At 46.5% G+C, this 19975-nt stretch overlaps 1 protein-coding gene across 8 annotated transcripts in view; it reads right to left on the bottom strand.

The window, feature by feature from the left end:
- Ppp6r2 (protein phosphatase 6 regulatory subunit 2) overlaps window positions 1–19975 on the bottom strand; it is a 96879-nt gene that overhangs the window by 7105 nt on the left and 69799 nt on the right. For 6 of the 8 annotated variants that reach the window (XM_075960331.1, XM_075960327.1, XM_075960326.1 and 3 more), the window contains 9 exons: window positions 19175–19301; window positions 17605–17757; window positions 8139–8354; window positions 6775–6839; window positions 4990–5105; window positions 1424–1509; window positions 899–979; window positions 428–525; window positions 188–245 (listed from right to left, as the gene is read on the bottom strand). In XM_075960331.1, the coding sequence (XP_075816446.1) occupies window positions 188–245; window positions 428–525; window positions 899–979; window positions 1424–1509; window positions 4990–5105; window positions 6775–6839; window positions 8139–8354; window positions 17605–17757; window positions 19175–19301 (1000 nt within the window). The remainder of the gene's footprint in view (window positions 1–187; window positions 246–427; window positions 526–898; window positions 980–1423; window positions 1510–4989; window positions 5106–6774; window positions 6840–8138; window positions 8355–17604; window positions 17758–19174; window positions 19302–19975) is intronic. The other 2 variants (XM_075960329.1, XM_075960328.1) reach the window with 1 other exon arrangement.

Below are 19975 nucleotides of genomic sequence, written 5' to 3'. Positions count from 1 at the left end.
GAAGTTCTGGTCTCAGCTCCCATGGGGGTGATGCTTCCCAGTCCTAACACACAAATAGACTGGCCAGGGCCCCCATGGTCCCATCCATCTGTGATAAGGACCAAGTTGCGGACATAGCCTGAGCTATCTGAGCAAGGGGAATAAAATGATGCTATGCCCTGTAACCCTGCAGGAGCCCATCACTTACACTGTCCTCATCGGCTTCAACGTTGAAGTTGATCTCTGCAATCCGGTCAAATGGGGCACTGCAAGAACAAGGTCCCTCAGTACCTCCTCTGGTCCAGTGGGCCTGGTTGCCCTCAGACAGTAGGTGGGACATTCACTACCTCCTCAGGGACAGTAGACCCCATTGCTGGCAAGATCACTGGGAACTTAGGGAAGAGAAATCACTAGCCTAGAGCCTAGCCTTCATGCTGTCTGCACTCACTTGATGTTGTCATCCTGGTCTGCAAATTCCTCATCATTGAAGCCAAACTGATCCACAAAGTTGGCTGTCATCTGCTGGATCTGGTACTCAGAGAAGGCCTGGGAGGAGAGGATGCTGTTACAGAGCAAGCTGAGCCCTGGAGGCTGCTCCTTGGAACCCAGAGCTCTAGTGCTCAGGAGCTCTGGCAAAGCAGGCAGTGAATTTTCCCGTAGGCTGAACATTCAGAGTGGTTGAGCAGTTGTGTACAGAAGAACACCTCCTTACTCAACTCTCAAGCTCAGTGTCCCCAGGAGTCTCACCAAAGTGATGTGACTTTGGGGGTGTCCCCCCAGGCCTCCCTCTCCCCCATATATGCTTGGGGATGAGTTACTTTTCTCTTTTTGCTATGCAATGTCATGGAAACTAAGCACTACCAAGGACACAGGCTCCAGAAGGGCCCGGCAGGGTGCGGAGTGCCGGCCATGCCCTCACCTGCTGAAGGGACAGCTCGTTAGGGAAAGTACCCTCAATGTCCTCGTCCTCACTTGAGGAGTGAAGGTGGTGAGTGCTCACCTAAAACACAGGCCAGATGGGGTGGGCACGTGAGCTAGCCAGACCCCACCCTGTCCAGTCCAGCCAGAGCCCCAGGCCCCACCCCCAGCACCCTCCCACACCACCAGCCCCCTGGTATTTGTGGGCCTGTGCAGCTTACTGCAGAAATGCCAAGTGAGGTCAAAGCCCCATGAAAGAAAGCCCAGTCTCCCTGACCCAGGTAATATCCTGGGTCCCAAGCATAAAGAGTCCTTCACAAATAAGCTCTAGCTGTGGGAGGGAGCAGATGAAGAGATCCTCAGGGAGCCAGCTCTACTGTGACCCTGCAGGCCAAAGGCTGGGCTGCATGCCCAGTTCAGTGCTGCCTTGTGCTTTCCTCCCCACCTGTCCTGCAGAGTGGGGCACATGGGACTGTCAGTGGTCTTAGCTGCAGCTGTGCCATGGAAGTAGCCCCAGCTTCCTCACCAGGTCCACAGTGTTCCTGCGGTTGGTCTCCATCAGTGTCTCTTCCACAAAGCTCTCCCAGCGCCCACGGCAATCTGCAGGGAGCCCTGCAAGGTAAGTGCTACCTCGTAAGTCTTTGGGATCTGTAGACAGAGGAGGGCACTCAGGAGCCCTATCAGGCAAACAGTGGCTGCAGATGGGAAGTAAACCTAATACAGCGAAGGAGAAGGCAGATGTTCTGTAGGGCCTGAGACTATAGCAACCCTGAGCAGGGCAATGTTTTACAGAGGTTTCAGTGGCAGAAGAGTTCTGTTGCTTTATTTATTTATTTATTTACCTGAGATTCATAAAAATAAATTTAGTATATTGACAATATATTTGTTTGTCTGGTTAGTTGGTTGCTTGCTTATTTTTTCAAGACAGGGTTTTTTCTCTGTGTAGTCCTGGCTATCTTGGAACTCAATCTGTAGACCAGGCTGGCCTTGAACTCAGAGATCTACCTGCCTTTACCTCCCTAGTGCTGAGATTAAAGGCGTGAGTCACCACTGCCCAGTTTATTTTGTTTTTTTTGAGACAGGGTTTCATCATATAATTCTGGCTGCCCTAGAGATCTACCTGTCTCTGCCTCCCAAGTACTGGGATTAAAAGCATATGCCATCACACCTGGTGGCATGAAAGTTTTGAGTCTGCCTGCTGGTGTATGTTTACCTAAAGATCTAAGGAAGCAGACTTCCTAGTAGCTCTGAATCAGTTACAGGTCTACAGCCTGTGCCTGATCTGGAAACAAGAACTTTCTGCTCACTCCTCACCTCCCTAAACTGTTCTGTCCTGGGCTCCGAGTCCCTTTGTTTTTCCCTTCTAGTTAAAAGGGAGCCACTCCTGGCTTGCTCACTCTTCTGCCCTGCTGCTTCTCATCATGTGTGATGATGGACCAGCAAATTCAACTTTACCAGGGACTACTGAAGTATAACTAGGAAGAAGGTGGACAGGCAGGTGGCCTGAAATACCATAGAGAAAGAAATTCCTCTGGTCCTGGGTCATGGGGAGGACCACCTGGAGCTTTCTTACCTCATACTTGGTGGGGAGATACAGCACAAAGGGACCATGAGGCTGAACAAGGAGCTTGTCCCTCCTCAGCCACCATGTGCACAGCACCCATAGTTATCGCTAGTACAGTAAAAATATCTTTTCACCTTCCTAAGACAGCTCCCCACCAGCCAGCTCAGGGCCCTGATCAAGAATTAACTCAAGGAAGTCAGGACCGCGAGGGGTGCACCCACCCACTGAGACAGTGGGGCTGATCTACTGGGAGCTCACCAAGGCCAGCTGGACTGGGACTGAAAAAGCCTGGGATAAAACTGGACTCTCTGATCATGGTGGACAATGAGGGCTGATGAGAAGCCAAGGACAATGGCACTGGGTTTTTTTTTTTTATCTTATTTTAGTTTTTTTTTAATTGATAAAAGGAGAGTAAAAAAAAAAACAAAACAAATTTCCACCTCCTCCCAGCCTCCCATTTCCCTCCCCCTCCTCCCACTCTTCTCCCCCTCCTCCCACCCCTCTCCCCTTCCCCCCACTCCTCTCCCCCTCCTTCTCCAGTCCAAAGAGCAGTCAGGGTTCCCTGCCCTGTGGTAAGTCCTAGGTCCTCCCCCCTCCGTCCATATCTAGGAAGGTGAACATCCAAACTGGCTAGGCTCCCACCAAGCCAGCACATTAAGTAGGATCAAAACCCCGTGCCATTGTCCTTGGCGTCTCATCAGCCCTCATTGTTCGCCATGTTCAGAGAGTCCAGTTTTATCCCATGCTTTTTCAGTCACAGTCCAGCTGGCCTTGGTGAGCTCCCAGTAGATCAGCTCCACTGTCTCAGTGGGTGGGTGTACCCCTCGTGGTCCCGACTTCTTTGCTCATGTTCTCCCTCCTTCTGCTCCTCATTGGGACCTTGGGAGCTCAGTCCAGTGCTCCAGTGTGGGTCTCTGTCTCTATCTCCATCCATCACCAGATGAAGGTTCTAGGATGCATAATTGGTTTCTAGCCATAAATAGGGGTCACGGAGTCTACAATAGGTGAACCTAAAGAAGCTAAGTAAGAAGGGGAACCCAAGGAAAAACATATAGTTATCCTCTTGGATAAGGGAAGTAGACAAAATTGCCGGGGAGAAAATTGGGATCTTGGGGATGGGGTGGGATGGGGGTAAGGGGAGATGGGGGGAGAAAAGGTAGAAGGGAAGGAGGGGGGACTTGGGGAAACAGGAGGATCGAGATAAAGGAAGGTTGGATAGGGGAGCACGGAACCACAATTCTTAGTTAAGGGACCCACTTTAGGGTGGGCAGGAGACTTGACCCTAGAGGGGCTCCCAGGTGCCCAAGCTGAGGTCCCCAGTTAGTTCCTTGGGCAGCTGAGGATAGGGAACCTGAAATGACCCTATCCTAGAGCAATACTGACGAATATCTTGCATGGCACTGGGTTTTGATCCGACTTCATGTTCTGGCTTTGTGGGAGCCTAGCCAGTTTGGATGTTCACCTTCCTAGACCTGGATGGAGGGGGGAGGACCTTGGACTTTCCACAGGGCAGGGAACCCTGACTGCTCTTCGGACTGGAGAGGGAGGGGGAGAGGAGTGGGAGGGAAATGGGAGGCTGGGAGGAGGCAGAAATTTTTTTCAATTAAAAAAAAATAATAAAAGTGACAGAAAAAAAAAAGAATTAACTCAAGCCGGGCGGTGGTGGTGCAGCACTCAGGAGACAGAGGCAGGCGGATCTTTGTGAGTTAGAGGCCAGCCTGGTCTACAAGAGCTGGTTCCAGGACAGGCTCCAAAGCCACAGAGAAACCCTGTCTCAATCCCCCCATCCCCTCAAAAAAAAAAAAAGAATTAACTCAAGTCCGTGCACAAACTAGTTCCTAGACATCTCAGAGGCTCCCTGCCTGTCAGTTCTGGCCAGGCTGCAGAGGATCTGGTATACCCTATTCAGGAGGCTTGCCCGCAATCTCTCTTTCCCCCACCCAGTTCTCCCCTCACTCGTGCACTTACATCAAATAACAGAGCATATGGCATAAGGGTGAGAGTGTGGTCACAGAGCCAAACTGTGTTCAGCCATGAAAGGGCTGGGAAGAAGGGCCCTGTTTGAGATTTATGCCTGAGGGGCACAGAGCAGTGACACCATGGCAGAGGGCAGGGGCTCTGTTGTTCTGATTGGGCCCATCCTGTAGGGCTCAGGGTTCCAGTCTTGGTGCCCACAACCTGCTTCTAGGGGCAGGTATCGCCTTCACTGATGGCCTCTAGATATGCATACTAGGAAGGTCCTCCAAATTGCCTAAGTTAAAAACAAAAGCAGGAAGGCGGGCCAGGATCTCTAATGAAGGTACAGCTCTGAGCAGCTCATGAGCAAAAGAGAGCCTGGTGATTGGTTCTTGGCTTCTAAGTTCAGCACTGGAGCCATGAACTGTCCGTGACAGGCTGAATCCCTGTGCTCTACAATGCCTGCTCCATGAAGAGAACACTCGGCTTACACTGAGAAGATGACAAAGAAGGCGGCATGGTTATCACTGCTAGGGACAGAGGGCAGAAGGAGAGGAAAGCAGTGGGCTCACCTCGGATGACTTCACTGATGTGGGTCTGCACTGGGCCCTGCTCCAGGTTCTGTACAACTGCATTGGCGATCCTTGTGAGGTGACCCATATTCCCGCGTCTCATGCCACCTGCTGCCCTGAAAGTGAAATGAACTATCAAGGTGGTCACTCAGTCCAGCTCTGCCCAACTTCTTGCTGGGAGGGTCAAGTAATAGGATTTCTGAAGCTCACTTCCATTGTCATCTGTAGCCTAAGCATTTGGTTTCTTTGTGGCTGTCACTCCAGGTTAACTTCAGGGGTATCTGACCAGTCAGTGCCTGAGCGACAGCCCCTCCTCTAGAATACTGTTGATTATTGAGCATCTGGTATGCATTAAGTTCAGCCCCACCTCCCCACCCATCAGACCAAGAAACAGTAACAAGACTGCTTACTTCATGGCCCATTTATGGACATCAAGATGGAGGCACAAAGATCACAGTGTTGGCCCAAGTTCCAGCAGTGGTGGTGGAAGAGGAACTGCGTCAGGACCGAAGGCAGTACAGCACTGTGCACATGGTTTCTAGGAGCTGGGACGGAGTAGACCTCCACACCAAGTGAGCTGCTCTGACCTCTCCACACAGCTGTTCTCAGAGCCCTCTGGGCTTCCATGAGCTCTACCCAACACTGCCTAGAGCCCACCTGTCCTCAGCAAGACAATGAACGAATGAGGTGGCCACTGACTCTGAAAACCATTGTTTCTGAGTAGAGGGAGGGCTCAGACAGGAGCTGCAGAAAAGCTAAAGTGCATCACTGTGCGTGATTCTGACAAAGTATGATCTGAGTTTAGTAAGATCCAGACTGGTCAGAGATGGCTCAGCAGTTAAAGAGTACTGGCTGCTCTTCCAGAGGACCCAGTTTGATTCCCACCACAAGGCAGCTCACAATCACCATCACTCTGGTTCTAGGGGATCCAATGCCATCATCTAGCCTCTGAGGGTACCAGGCGTTCGCCCATAGTGCACAAACAGGAGGCAAAACCCTCACACATAAAATAGTAATTTTAAAATAAAAAAGATAAGAATGTCTGCAGAAAGCACATGGGAAGCTGAGGTAGCAGTACTATAAGTTCCAGACAACCTGGGCTATAGCAAGACCCTGTTTCAAAAAAACAAAACAGTGACTAGTTGTGGTGGTGCATGCCTTTAATCCCAGCCCATGGGAGGCAATTAGCAGATGGATCTCTGAGTTGTAGGCTAGTTTGGTTATGTGATGAATTCCAGGATAGCCAGAGCTATATAATGAGACCCAGGCACTGGAAAAAAATTAGAGAAAAAAATCTTTTTTAAAAAATGAGATAATAAGTGCACAAAGTCCAAGCAAGCCTGGGTGGTGGTGGCACACACCTTTAATTCCAGCACTCAGTGGCAGAAGCAGGCAGATCTCTGTGAGTTCAAGGTCAGCCTGGTCTACATAGACAGTTCCAGGATAGACGGGTACACAAGAGAAACCTATCTTAAAAAAACTATACCAAAATGAAACAGAGTCCAAGCAAGATAGGTTGGGAAGGGTTACCTACCTATAGTGTGTGGCCCAGCCATTCATCACTCAACATGCGACTCTCCATGCCTCCCTGCATCCTCTTTCCTGAGCAGCCCTTATTGCTGTTTACCCAGGAGCAGGATCCCTTCCAGAACAGTCCCAGGCACATATCTAGGTTACACGCTGCTTATGCCTGACACGGAACCTGGAGTCTTGCAGTGTCCAACATCCCGGTGAGATGCATGTCTACATCCCTAACTGACCAAGGGGGTTCCTCAGGGTCCTTACTGTGTGTGGTCGTTGGCTTCCCAGGCTTCCAGGATCCTTTGTACCAGGCAGCACTTCTGGAACAGCTGTGAGAGCAGAGCGGCAAGCAGTGTGAGTGGGAGCCCAAGGTTCACACTGCTTCCTAGGTGCTGTAGGTAGTGAGCAGGCAAATCAGCACTGAAGACCCTGTGGCCATGACATCACTGATGCTCAAGGGCTCCAAGTCTCATGCTATTGAATGCCCTGAGAATGAAGACCAGTAAATATAGTAAAGGACAGTCTATGCTCCTCCATCACGCCAGAATGTCTTCTGCCTCCCCTCCTGTGGGCCTCCGTCTACACCTCTGGCCACTCTCCCATCAGCTCTCTGGGGCCCTTAGCATTTTCTTTTCCCATACACAGGCAGTTTTCTTGTATCTGTGATGTGTTATAGATCCCAACTCACACCTTCTCTGTCACTATCTGGGGGTCCCTGTTGGTCTATATGCCCCCTCCCCCATGAATAGTACTCTCAGTTCCCCAGAAGCTCTTGCCGTTGCAGGCACCTGTCTCATGGCTGTTTATTCACTGGACCATGAACTGTGGACCACACTGAATACATCTTACCCAGTATTAGCTCCTGCTAGGTTTGTTTGCACACGGGTTGCCAGGATACCTCCCCAAGCAAGTAGCACTGAGATCTTCTAAACCCAATCAAACACTGTTGTCTATGAGGCCTCTGAACAGAGACCCAGGAACCCTGTCCCAAACTTCTGCCCTCCTGTCAGCCCTGTAGCATGGTCCAGAATGTTCTGTACCACTGTAAAAGTGGGTAGCAGTCACGGTGGGTCTCAGCTCAGGTACAGCTTATGATCCCAAGCTATTTTCTCCCTTTCTTCCCTGGAAAACATCCATTAGGGCTGCTCTCTACCAGGGATGATATTAAGTGCTGATATCAAAAACAAGTTGAGCTGCAGACTCTTAACCCTAGGGTGACCAACCCACTGTATGGTTATCCTATGGAGAATAAGGGAAGTCACAGAGAAAGCTGGTGCACCTGGCTCTAGAAGGTTCAAAGTTCCAGAAAACTCTCTCCTGAGAATTCAACACTTGTGTTTAGTTATAAAGGTGGACTGAAAAGAGCAGCGGGCTGCTTGTGAGCACAATAGGGAGAGTATGTCCAGATAGCTGCCTTCCTAGGGCCAATACCCACAACCACAAGATCATCTTTGCAAATGCTGGCTGGCCTTCTATGTCACCAACTATGATCCTGCCAAACCTGAACGTTTCTTCACAATGTTGTGTTCCTGTGAGTAGCCCCTCTGACCCATGAGGGTTAGGAGCCTGGGAAGTGCTGGCCTGGGTCTGCTTCAGCTGGCAGTGATGAACAAGGGCACTGGACTTACATGGGTCACCATCGTGTTCTCAGGAAGGCTGGTGGTGGATTGGGGGGTCTCTGGCTTCCCAGTTCCATCTCCACTCCCCTGAAGAGGCTCCACCTTGCCGTCCGATCCACTGGCTTCTGCCTGCTCCTCCCGGGCAGCATGGGAAAGAATAGCGGCTATGCACAGTTCCACTTGGAAGTGTAAAAAGTTATTCCAGGTGTACTTAAAAAACAAGTCCTGAGCAAACAAAGGAGAGAAAAAGGTCTTTAGATGGGTCTTCTCCAACAGCTGAACTACAGGGTGAATGGGAGTCAGTCTCAAAACTTCATCCACTGATCTCACAAGTATGCAGCTGTTGGTGTGCTTGGGCCTGAGGCCCACTTCTCACTAAGGAAGTCCTGTGAGGATCTGCCCTGCCCACAGCCCTCTTTCTTCTCACTAAGGAAGTCCTGTGAGGATCTGCCCTGCCCACAGCCCTCTTGCTTGTTACTAAGGAAGTCCTGTGAGGATCTGCCCTGCCCACAGCCCTCTTGCTTGTTCCTTTGTGTACATCTCATTGACCTCAGACCTTACCCAAATAACTGTCTTCTACTTTCTGTTTCTTTGTTCCTTATATTAGAAACTTAAGTAATTTGGAGTATTTTTTCTTTTATGGTGTCTTTAAAGGGCTATGTATTTTCCTATAAAGTCTACTTTATATATTTTATTACACACTATTTTTGAATTATTATTTAACTCCAAGAATTTAAAATTTCCCTTCATTATTTTGTCTCTCACCAGTGTGTAACCAGAGTGTGCTAAACTTGGACTCCATCAGGATGAGTGACATACATCTTCCTCACAAACATGAGACTGGAGTGTGCCAGGCATCCTGGAAGGAGTGGGCGCTGAGGCAAAGCCTAGACAAGGAGACCCAGACATCCCATCTCCAGAGAGCCTTTTCCAGCTCCAGTTCTTCTCCACTACTGCCATCTCACACCGGCCAGGGTCACAGCAGCCCACGGCCCCAGACCCAGCTGAACAAACAGGTGTGTGCTAGGTAGAGGGATGGGATATAATTCTGGATACCCCCTTTATAAAAAAGATTACATCAAGCAGAGAAGTCATATGTCTGACAAACTTCTTCAAAAGATACATATTCCCTTTTTTGCTTGTGTGGTACACACCTTTAATCCTAGTACTTGGGAGGCAGAGTCAGGCAGATCTGCATGTGTTTGAGGGCAGCCTAGTCTACATAGCAAGTTCCAACATCTAAGGCTACATAGTGAGATCATCTCAAAGATAAAAAAAAGAAACAAACAACCCCAAACCTTAGCTTTACATTTTTTGGCTATGTGACCTTAAGCTATGCAGCGGACTATGCTACCTAGATCACTTTTCAACAACGAAAAGTGAGAACACATGACCTAAATGGTGAATGTTACCAAACATTTAATTAAAATTTTTTATTTTTATTTCACATGCACTCATGTTTTGCCTGCATGTATGTCTGTGTGAAAGTGCCAGATTCCCTGAATCAGGAGCTACCGGCAATTATGAGCTGCCATGTGGGTGCTGGGAATTGAATCTGGGTCTTCTGGAAGAACAGCCAGTGTTCTTAACTGCTAAGCCATCTCTCCAGACCCTTAAAAAAATTTTTATGTACATAGATATTTTGTCTGCATGTTGTCTATGTAACATGTGTTCCTGACGCTTGTGAAGGCCAGAAGGTGGTGTCAGATCTCCTAGAACTGGAGTTATAGATGGTTGTTAGCCACTGTGTGGGTGCTAGAAACCAAACCTGTGTCCCCTGCAAAAGTAGCAAGTGTTCTTAACTGCTGAGCTATCTCTCAGCCCTTCTACCAAACACTTAAAGAAGAACCAACACATATCCTTCTCAAACTCCTCCAAAGTGGAAAAGGCAGGAGTATTGTGTGACTTGTCCCATGAGGCCAGCATGGATCTGATACTAAAACAACACAAGGATATAGTATGTATATGCCTTATACATATCGATGCAAAATACTAACAAAATGAATCCAGCAGTGGTGGATTATTAAAATAATTATTCATGCCGGGCAGTGGTGGCATACGCCTTTAATCCCAGCACTCGGGAGGCAGAGGCAGATCTTTGTGAGTTCGAGGCCAGCCTGGTCTACAGAGCAAGTTCCAGGACAGGCTCCAAAGCTACAGAGAAACCCCATCTCAAAAAACCAACCAGCCAAACAAACAAAAGAAGAATAAAACCCTTGAGAATAAACTAAAACTAAAGAGTCAAAAAACAGTGAAGCCAAAACTACAAAACAGGCTAGGCAGTGGTGGTGCAACTTTAGTTGTCTTTAGTCTTTAGTCCAGCAACTCCAGAGGCAGAGGCAGGTGGATCTCTGTGAGTTTGAGGCCAGTGTGATCTACAGAGTGAATTCCAGGGTTACACAGTGAAACCCTGCCTTGAAAAACCAAATAAGAAAAAAGAAGAGAGGAGAGGAGGGGAGGGGAGAGGAGGGGAGGGGAGGGGAGGAGAGGGGAGGGGAGAGGAGAAGAGAAGAGAAGAGAAGAGAAGAGAAGAGAAGAGAAGAGAAGAGAAGAGAAGAGAAGAGAAGAGAAGAGAAGAGAAGAGAAAGAAGCATCAGAAATTCACCAGGGATGATCTGAGAATTCAATCCCTGGGACCTATGTGATAGGAGAGAACTACTCCCACAAGCTGTACTGACCATGACATGCACATGGTGGCACCTGGGACCACACACATGGGCGTGCACGCACACACATACCCACACACAGATAAATAAATCAATATAATACAAAATATGCTAAAAGAACTCAAAAGACTAGATTTATACATTTATTACTTATGTCTTTAGGAGTTTAACACAGAGCTTTATTGGATTTTGTTTTCTTTGTTTCATTTTATTTTACTTTAAAAAAACAAAACAAAACCATGAGGGGGCTGGAGAGACGGCTCAGCGGTTAAGAGCACTGGCTATTCTTCCAAAGGACCCGGGTTCAATTCCCAGCACCCACATGACAGTTAACAACTGTCTGTAATTCCAGTTTCTGGGGCTCTGATATCTTCACACCAATCCACATAAAATAAAGTTAAATAGATTATTTAAAAAAACATGAATAGGTATTTTGTTTACATATATGACCTTGAAGCCAGAGAGGGCATAAGATTTCCTGGGCCTGGAGTTATTATGAATAGTTGTAAGCTGCTATATGGGGCTGAGAACTGAACTTGAGTCCTCTGGAAGAGCAGTCAGTACTCTAAACCCTGAGCCATCTCTCTAGTGCAAATAGGGCTTTGTATATTACATAAGTGCTCTGCCACTGAGCCATATATCCCTTGTCTCCCCCAAAATCTACTGAAACAAATGGAAAAAAACACCAATATTCTCTTAATTAATATTACATTACATGATAAAAAAATAGAGGAAAGAAAACACAGACATCTATACAAACACAATCTTAACAAAATATGATAGAAACACTCATGTCAACTATAATCCTCATTTCTGCAACTGGTCACATGGCCTTAGCTGGTGTTTGTAACCACCTTCCTCTACTACCCATTCCACATTTCCTCCACCATCAGCAAGAACCTCAGCAGGTCTTGACTCTGAAGGGTCTGTACCCTTTGTCATCCTGCCTGGATTAGATTGTTGTAGTCTCCCACTGGCTTTAATCACAGGACATGGTAGCACTAAGAGATGCCCTAAAGGGTGTTTATACTCCATAATCTTTCCTTACCTCCATTGTGGATGAGTAGTTCAATTTCCCTTTGGTAATCTGGATCAATTACCCCTCATAACACCATTATTCCTTCCTTAGCCTGTTGGCTCAAGGACATTAGAAGCCAAAGTGACCAGGAGAAGTCTGAGCTTCCAGTTTAATGCAATGTTTGTTGCAGCTCCTAGCAGGAACACTCCCAATTCTGGAATTAAAACTTCCAGCTCAGCAGAATTTAAAGATGCAGAAACCGGAAGCCAACAATCTTTCTAAAGTATCACTGGCAGTGATAATGAGTTGAACTATTCTTTTTCCACCCCTTGATTCCTGGACCCATGGATCCTTGTTAATGGAAGAAATCATGCCATATATTGGACACTAATTCCAAGCATATACCATTTTCTGGAGAACCCTGTCCCAGTCCTCCAGGCTGCTGCCACCTGGTGCTGTAACTTGGTCTTCAAATGGTCATTTTGTCTTTTTACCAAGCCAGCTGCTTCAGAACAGTGGGAACATGGTAAGACCAGTGGATTCCATGATCAAAGGCTCACTGTTACACTTCTCTGGCTGTGAAGTGAGTTCCTTGGTCAGAAGTCATACTATGTGGAGTTCTATGATGGCAGATAAGGCATTCTGTAAGTTCATGGATGACAGTTTCAGCAGAGGCATTACATGCAGGAAAGGCATAACCAGAATAAGTATCTATTCTAGTAAGGACAAAGTGTTGTCTTTTCCAGAGGAATTTGTCCAACTAGTCAACCTGCCACCAGGTCACTGGCAGGACACCCCAGGGAATGGTGCCCTATCTGGGGCTCAGTGTTAGTCTCTACTATTGGCAGATTTGGCACTCAGCAGCAGCTGTAGCCAAGTCATCCCTGGGCAGTGACAGTCCATGTTGTCAAGCCCATGCATAACCCCCGTCTCTGCCATCATGGCCACTTTGTTCATGGTACACTGGGCAATGACAGAAAGGCTGGGGAAAAGGGATGACAGAACAAGTCATCCTATCTACTTGATTACTCCTCCTCAGCTGAAGTCACCTTCTGATGAACATTTACTATCTTCACATCCTTCGCCCATTTGGTAAGGTCTATCCACATACTTCTTCCCCAAATATCTTTCTTGCCAATTTTCTAATCATGCTCTTTTCAAGTTCCTGACCATCCAGCTAATAATCCATTGGCTACAGCCATGAATCAGTGACTGAGTATCTGGCCATGTCTCCTTCCAGTCAATATGTATGACCATGTGTGCTGCCCGCAGTTCTGCCCCCGAGAAGATTTCCCTTCACCAGTGTCTTTCAGTGTTGTCTCAGACAGGGGTTATAATGCTGTAGCTGTGCACTTCTGGGTGGTGCCTGCATAATGAACAGAACCATAAGTGAACCCGGTCCTAGGCTTTTCTCCCTCAGTCAACCAGTCACATGGCACACCCATGAGGCTATAGGTACATGCCTGGCAGCAGATGGCATTGTAACAGGAATAGAAACTGTAAGCATTTGGGCAACTTCTTCATGTAAATTGCTTATGCCTTCAGGACCTGCTTGGGCCTGATAAAATATACACCACTTCCATCTGATAACAGATTGCTGTTGTGCACCCAGCTCATGATGGACAGCTCAGGTCACATGGTAACTTGGTGGCCCACTGACAAATTTTCAGTTTCCACTTTGGTCTAGTAGCAAGCTGAGAGCTGTCTCTCAAAGGGAGAATAGTTGTCTGCAGATGATGGTAGAGCCTTGCTCCAAAAATTCCAAAAGTCTCTTCTGTGATTCACCTTTAGGGGCCTGCCAAAGGCTCCAGACAGCCACCCTATCTGCTACTGACACCTTAAATACCCTCGGTCTACTTGATCAAATGTTCAAGTGGTAGAGCAGCCTGCACAGAGGTCTGGACCTGTTGAAAAGCTTTCTTCTGTTTCCAGGCTCCCTCCACAAAGCTAGCAGCTTTCTGAGTCACTTAGTATGTGGGCCAGAGTAACACCCAAGTTGGGAATGTGCTGTCTCCAGAATCTAAATAGGCCACTAACAGTTGTACTTCTTGCTGATGGGAGGGGCCAGCTGTAATAACTTATCCTTCACCTTAGAAGGGATATTTCTGCATGCCCCTAATCACCACTGGATTCCTAAGGGTTTCACTGAGGTAGAAGGCCCTTGAATTTTGGCTGAATTTATTTCCCATTTTCTGATCCACATGTGTGTTACCAACAAGTCCAAAGTGGCTGCTCACTTGGTCCAATCTGCATATTGTCATTAACACAGTGAACCAATGTATATTTTGTGGAAGAGACAATCAAGATCCCTTAAAAATAAGCTGTAACACAGGGCTGAAGAGTTAATAAATCCTTGAGGTGAAATTGTAAAGGTATACTGCTGGCCTTGCTAACTGAAAGCAAATTGCTTCTGGTGGTCCTTATGGATAGATACACAGATACAGACAGCTATGAACTGCCATGAGGGTGCTGGGAATTGAACCTAGGTCCTCTGGAAGAGCAGCCAGTGCTCTTAACCGTTGAGACATCTCTTCAGCCCCACAATCAAGCATTTATAATTAATATTGAGTCTCCATGTTGGTTATTTGGGAACTGGCGGGAGGGAAAGAAAAGTCCGCCTACAGTTCTGGGTCTTCAAATTGGTTCAAGTCTGGAAATTAGTTCTCAAACTGAGATTCCCTTTTGCCACTATACAATGGAGCCTTCTTTCATTTGCTTAAGAATTTTTCCACAGATTTTATCTAGATCAAACAAAACTGCAGTAGACTTCTTATCTGTTTTGTGCCTGGAGATACCATGATTGATCACCCAGTACCAGTATGAGTGACATCATCATAAAGATCACTTTGTCCATTATGGGTTAGACCATTATGGACATTGCTTTGTCTGTACCCATTAGCCTCCCAAATACTGGGACGGTAGGCATACACACCATACCTAACTCTCATCTTAACTGTTTTTATATGTACAATTTAGTGTAAGGACTTTGCAACTATCTATCTCCAGCACTTTCTCCCCATCCCAAACGGAACTATACCAATACTAACTCCCCAGACCCATAGCAACTTCCATTCTTTCTGCCTTTGAATTTGACTATTCTAGGATATTATGTATAAGTGGAACCATGGATTGCTTTTGTTGTGACTGGCATATTTCACTAAGCACAGTAGCCTCAAGGTTCATTTCCTTTGCAGCATGTGTCAAGACTTCCTTTCTTTTTAAGGCTGAAGCATTTATAATCATATGTATATATTTTGTTTAATCACTCATCTACCAGCAGATGCTAGGACTATTTATATTTTTTGCTGTATGTAGTGAATAGTCTGCTGTGACCTTGAGAGATATCTGTTTAAGGTCTTTAGATACATAACTAGGAGTGGATATACAATATCTCATGGCAGTTCTACAGCTAACATTTTGAGGAACCACCAAATTTTTGCTTTGCAGACCCACTAAGAGTGTACAGTATTCGTGCTTTCCAATTTCTCTGCTTAATGATTTCCTTAAAGTAGGGTAAAACTGCTTATTATCAAAACTTAAAAACCACAGTTTGATTCCTAGGACTCACGTGGCAGAAGAGAAACCTATTCTTGCAAGTTTTCCTGACTTCCACATGCACACCATGGCATTTGTAAGTGCACATGCAAACACATACACACACACAAACCATAAATACAAGATTAATGTGAAGGGAAAAAGCCAGGCATAGAGGCACATGCCTTTAATCCCAGCACTCAGGAGGCAGAAGCGCCCTATCTGCCCCCCAAAAACTATGATTGGGTATATAGTTCAGTGGTAGAGTGCTTGTCCAACATACGCAAGTCCCTGGATTGAGTTCCTAGAATTGTGAGTGGATGAATGAATGAGTGAGTATACATATCTATAGGGTAGATCAATGATGAAGTACTCACTTGGGTTCTAGTCCAAGGACCAGAGACACAAACAGTAAGTAAGCAAGGACTGGGAAATGGCTGGGTCAGTGAAGTACTTGCCATACAAGCACCAGAGACCGGAGTTCAATCCCCAGTGTCTATGTACAAGTCATGCTCAACAGCACACATTTGTAATCTTGGCACTCAGGAGATGAAGATGACAATCCCCTTGCTAGTCAGCAAGTTCCAGATTCAGTAAGAGACTCTGTCTCAAAAAGTAACGTGGAGCCAGGTGTGGTAGCACACACCTGTAATCCCAGCACTTGGAAGGCAGAGGCAGAAGAATCTCTATGAGTCCAGGGCCAGCCTGGTGTACTTAATAAGTTCCAGGCCATCCAGAGCTACATAATGAAACCCTGTCTTAAAAACAAGCAAGCAGGCAGCACTCGGGAGGCAGAGGCAGGCGGATCTCTGTGAGTTCGAGACCAGCCTGGTCTACAAGAGCTAGTTCCAGGACAGGCTCCAAAACCACAGAGAAAACCCTGTCTCGAAAAACCAAAAAAAAAAACAAAAAAAAAAAAAACAAAAAAATAACCAAAAAAAAAAAACCCAAAAAAAACCAAACAAAAACAAGCAAGCAGGGTCGGGGGTGGGGTGGGGTGGGGTGGGGTGGTGGTGGTAAAAATTAAGATATATTTGTTTTAGAAAGAAAAGGAAAATGAGTCTTTTATTAACATACTTCTGATACAAGCTGGCATCTATCTTAGCAGTTCTAAGTAACTTTTGGTGGTGGTGGTGAGTGAGTGAGAGAGAGAGAGAGTCTCATGTAGACCACTATTTCCAGAGTCTATTTGACACCATACTTAGCAGTGCCATTATTTGAAGGCACTTCCTGCTTTCTGGGAGTATAGGCTGTAGACATGCCATCAGGGCCTGTGCATGTCAACAGTACCCAACAGGGCATCCCAATCCATATCTTCCTGCTCAAGGAAACAGCCACCAGCTCTGAGATAGCACCTGCTGCTCAGAGCCAGTACAGGCAGGTTACCACTGCCAGCTCATCTCTCTTATCAGAAATCTACAGAATTCTGGCCAGACATGGAAACACATGCCTTTAATCCTAAGCACTTGGGAGGCCAGTCTGGTCCCAGGCCAGCCAAGGCTACATAGAGATATCCTGTCTCAAAAGCAACAAACAAACAAAAAACAAGCACCAAAATACTAAAATACTACTACTACTAAAATAACCTACAGGCCACTGGGTGGTTTCTACTAATGGAGGCACATTTCCTACTGGATTTGACAAGAGTCACAAGAATGACAACTATGAAAGATGAAAGACGAGGACCTTCTCTCTCCCTTTTGTTTTGCTATTTCCTTATTTCCTTCCTTCCTTCCTTCCTTCCTTCCTTCCTTCCTTCCTTCCTTCCTTCCTTCCTTCCTCCCTTTCTTCCTTCCTCTCTCTTTCCCCCTTCCTCTTTCCTTCCTTTTCTTTCTTTCTTTCTTTCTTTTTTTCTTTCTTTCTTTCTTTCTTTTTTTTTTTTTGAGACAAGGTCTTACTATGTAGCTCTGATTGTCCTGGAATTCTCAATGTAGATGAGTCTGGCCTGAAACTCAGAGATCTACCTCTTAGGACACTATGACTTATGAGACAAGATCAGATACCCACCCTCTGCCACCAGGAAGTTCCTAGGATGTCAGGCTACTGTGAGCCTAAGACTGACTCACATCCCTGTATTGCTCAATGTGCTACATTAGAGACCCATGATCTGGGTATCAGCACCTCTTCTTGGCAGGTCTTTTTGCCCAAGTGCCTGTCCTGATGAACCCTGCCCAGTGCTCCTGACCCATCTCCATGTTCAACTGAAGACTGTGCTTGGCTCATACAGACAAGCAGAGCTGCTATGGCGCTGACTCACCAGCAGTAAGTCCATGGTGTTGAGTCGGCAGAGCTCCTGGTTGATGCTGGGCGTGTTTGTGTGCAGCAGTGCAGCCATGAGGCGTGCACCATGAAGACGAGCATTCCCCAGGGGCTCCTCTAGCACGCCAATAGTGGTCAGGATTGCTTTTTTCTGCAAACACAGGAGGCACCACCCAGTTGGAGTCTTATAACAAACAGGCCACTCACCTATGATATGCCTGGCCTGGAGAGAGTAGGGTGTGATCAAGACAGGGCTTCCTGCAAGAAGAAGTGAAGAAATCCACAGGATGAAGGACCCTTTTCTCCCCTCGTGGCTAAAAAGAGTGGATAAAGAGACCAAAGGCTCCTAGGAAGCCCAGGGACTCTTGCCTGCGCCTACTAGGCCAAAGGACCACTACTATGGCACATAAAATGTATCCAGTATTCATGATGGAGCTGGCAGTAGCAATCTGAAGGCAAGTAGCAGGACCCAACTGTGGGATTCTGAGCTAAGAGCTTGCCTCATTAGCAAAATAGCTTTTTCCCAGTTTAAAAAAAAAAGGTTCATGTGTGTATATTTGTTGTATGTGCTTATGTGTGTACTGCATGTATGTGTGTGCTCCTGGCACATGTATACCACAGTACATGTATGAAGGTCAGAGGGCAACTCTGTGGAGTTGATTCTCTCCTTTCACCTTTATATAATTCCCAGGAATCAAACTCAGGTCAGGCTTGCATAGAAAGCATTTTTACCCACTTAGCCATCTCACTGGCCCCAAGCTTGCTTCATTAGATTGGATTCAGGAATTTTCTGATCCATCTGTGTCCACTTTTCCACAAACTGAATGTTTAAGGCTAATAAAACAGTTCTTGCCTCTATAAATCCTTCCTTATTAGTGAGGGAGACAAAACAAAAGACAAGCAGTAAGTAAGGTAGGTGTACTAGGAAGAACTGTGTATGGGAAAGGACTATACTGTGGGGTCGGAGTGCCAGAGAAGAAGCCCTGATGGGTAGGAGGCAGTTGAGGACCTTTGTGAAGGCCACCCTCTTCAGCCTAAACCAATAACTACCCTGAGTTGTTGACTCAACAAAGAGCTTCCCTGGGATCTTGGCCACCAGGAGTTGAGCCACCCTTGGCTAGGAGAGCCCTGACCAGAGGCTAGTTAACCTGGTGCTTAGTTACCTGTGGAGTCTGCAAATGTCCTGCTCCCAGGCCTCTCCTAGTAGAGCGACATGGGTATTCCTAACTAGCAGCATATCTTTTTAAAAAATATTTATTTATTTATTTATTATGTATACAATATTCTGTCTGTGTGTATGCCTGCAGGCCAGAAGAGGGCACCAGAACCACCATGTGGTTGCTGGGAATTGAACTCAGGACCTTTGGAAGAGCAGGCAATGCTCTTAACTGCTGAGCCATCTCTCCAGCCCACTACAGCATATCTTAACATCTGCCCAGTGGTTGGTTCTCCAGTTAGTATCTCAAAGGGTAGGTTAAAGCACACTTAACTCCATACTCTGCCTTATCCTGTATATTACATCATCATATGTCTCTCAAGATCCCTAATAATCTCTCCCCACCATTTACCTTTGGCGGGTGGAGCAGGAGCTGATGGAAATTCTTTAGCCATGGCTCGATGCCACGCAGGATGCTGCTGTTGACAGAGTATGACTTTTCCAGTCCCTGAGAAAAGGAGTCCACCAAGCCTTCTGTTCTGTGGATAAAGACAGCAGGCAGTCTTGGTATTTGCACCATGTCCTGTGCACTCCCCATTACCCTGTCAATATTCTACTCTGCATCTCCCAAAAAGCTCATGTTGAGTATCCAAACACAAATATGAAAAGGGACATTACTCAGGATTCTACACACGATCTGGTGACCAGTGTATTGAGAAGAGGAGGGCTCTCAGCCCCTTAGCAAAACACTTCTGGGTGAAATTCAAGAGCAAAGGGCAAGGGGAATAATACAGGACTTGCTGCCTTGCTGTCCCCTTAATCCCTAGCAGGGGTCTTCAATCTTCAAGTGAGAAACAGGAAGCAGACTAGCCATACAGTTTTTTGCTTTTACAAGACAATTTGTCTGAGATAAATATATATATACATATATATATGTATATATATATATGATATTTAAATATACTTTCCAATTAATAGAAGTAATATGAGATCAATGCAGAAGAAAGAACCCTAAATAAACAAAGCATCAAAGGAGCAGGGCTGTCTCTGACTCTGTTGCTGGCTTTTGGGACCCTGATCCTCAACTGTCCAGTCTTAAACTTGATATGCCATGTTTGGTTGAGATTCATGGGAGGCCTGCCCTCCTCTGAATAGAAATGGAGGAGGAGTGGGAGTGGATGGGGAGTGGGGTAGAAGGGGGGCTCTGAGAGGA

The sequence above is a fragment of the Microtus pennsylvanicus genome, chromosome 2, assembly GCF_037038515.1.
Source record: "Microtus pennsylvanicus isolate mMicPen1 chromosome 2, mMicPen1.hap1, whole genome shotgun sequence".
Taxonomy (NCBI): Eukaryota; Metazoa; Chordata; class Mammalia; order Rodentia; family Cricetidae; genus Microtus; species Microtus pennsylvanicus.
The sequence above is the reverse complement of the archived record's forward strand: the minus strand, read 5'-3'. Positions and strand labels throughout refer to the sequence as shown.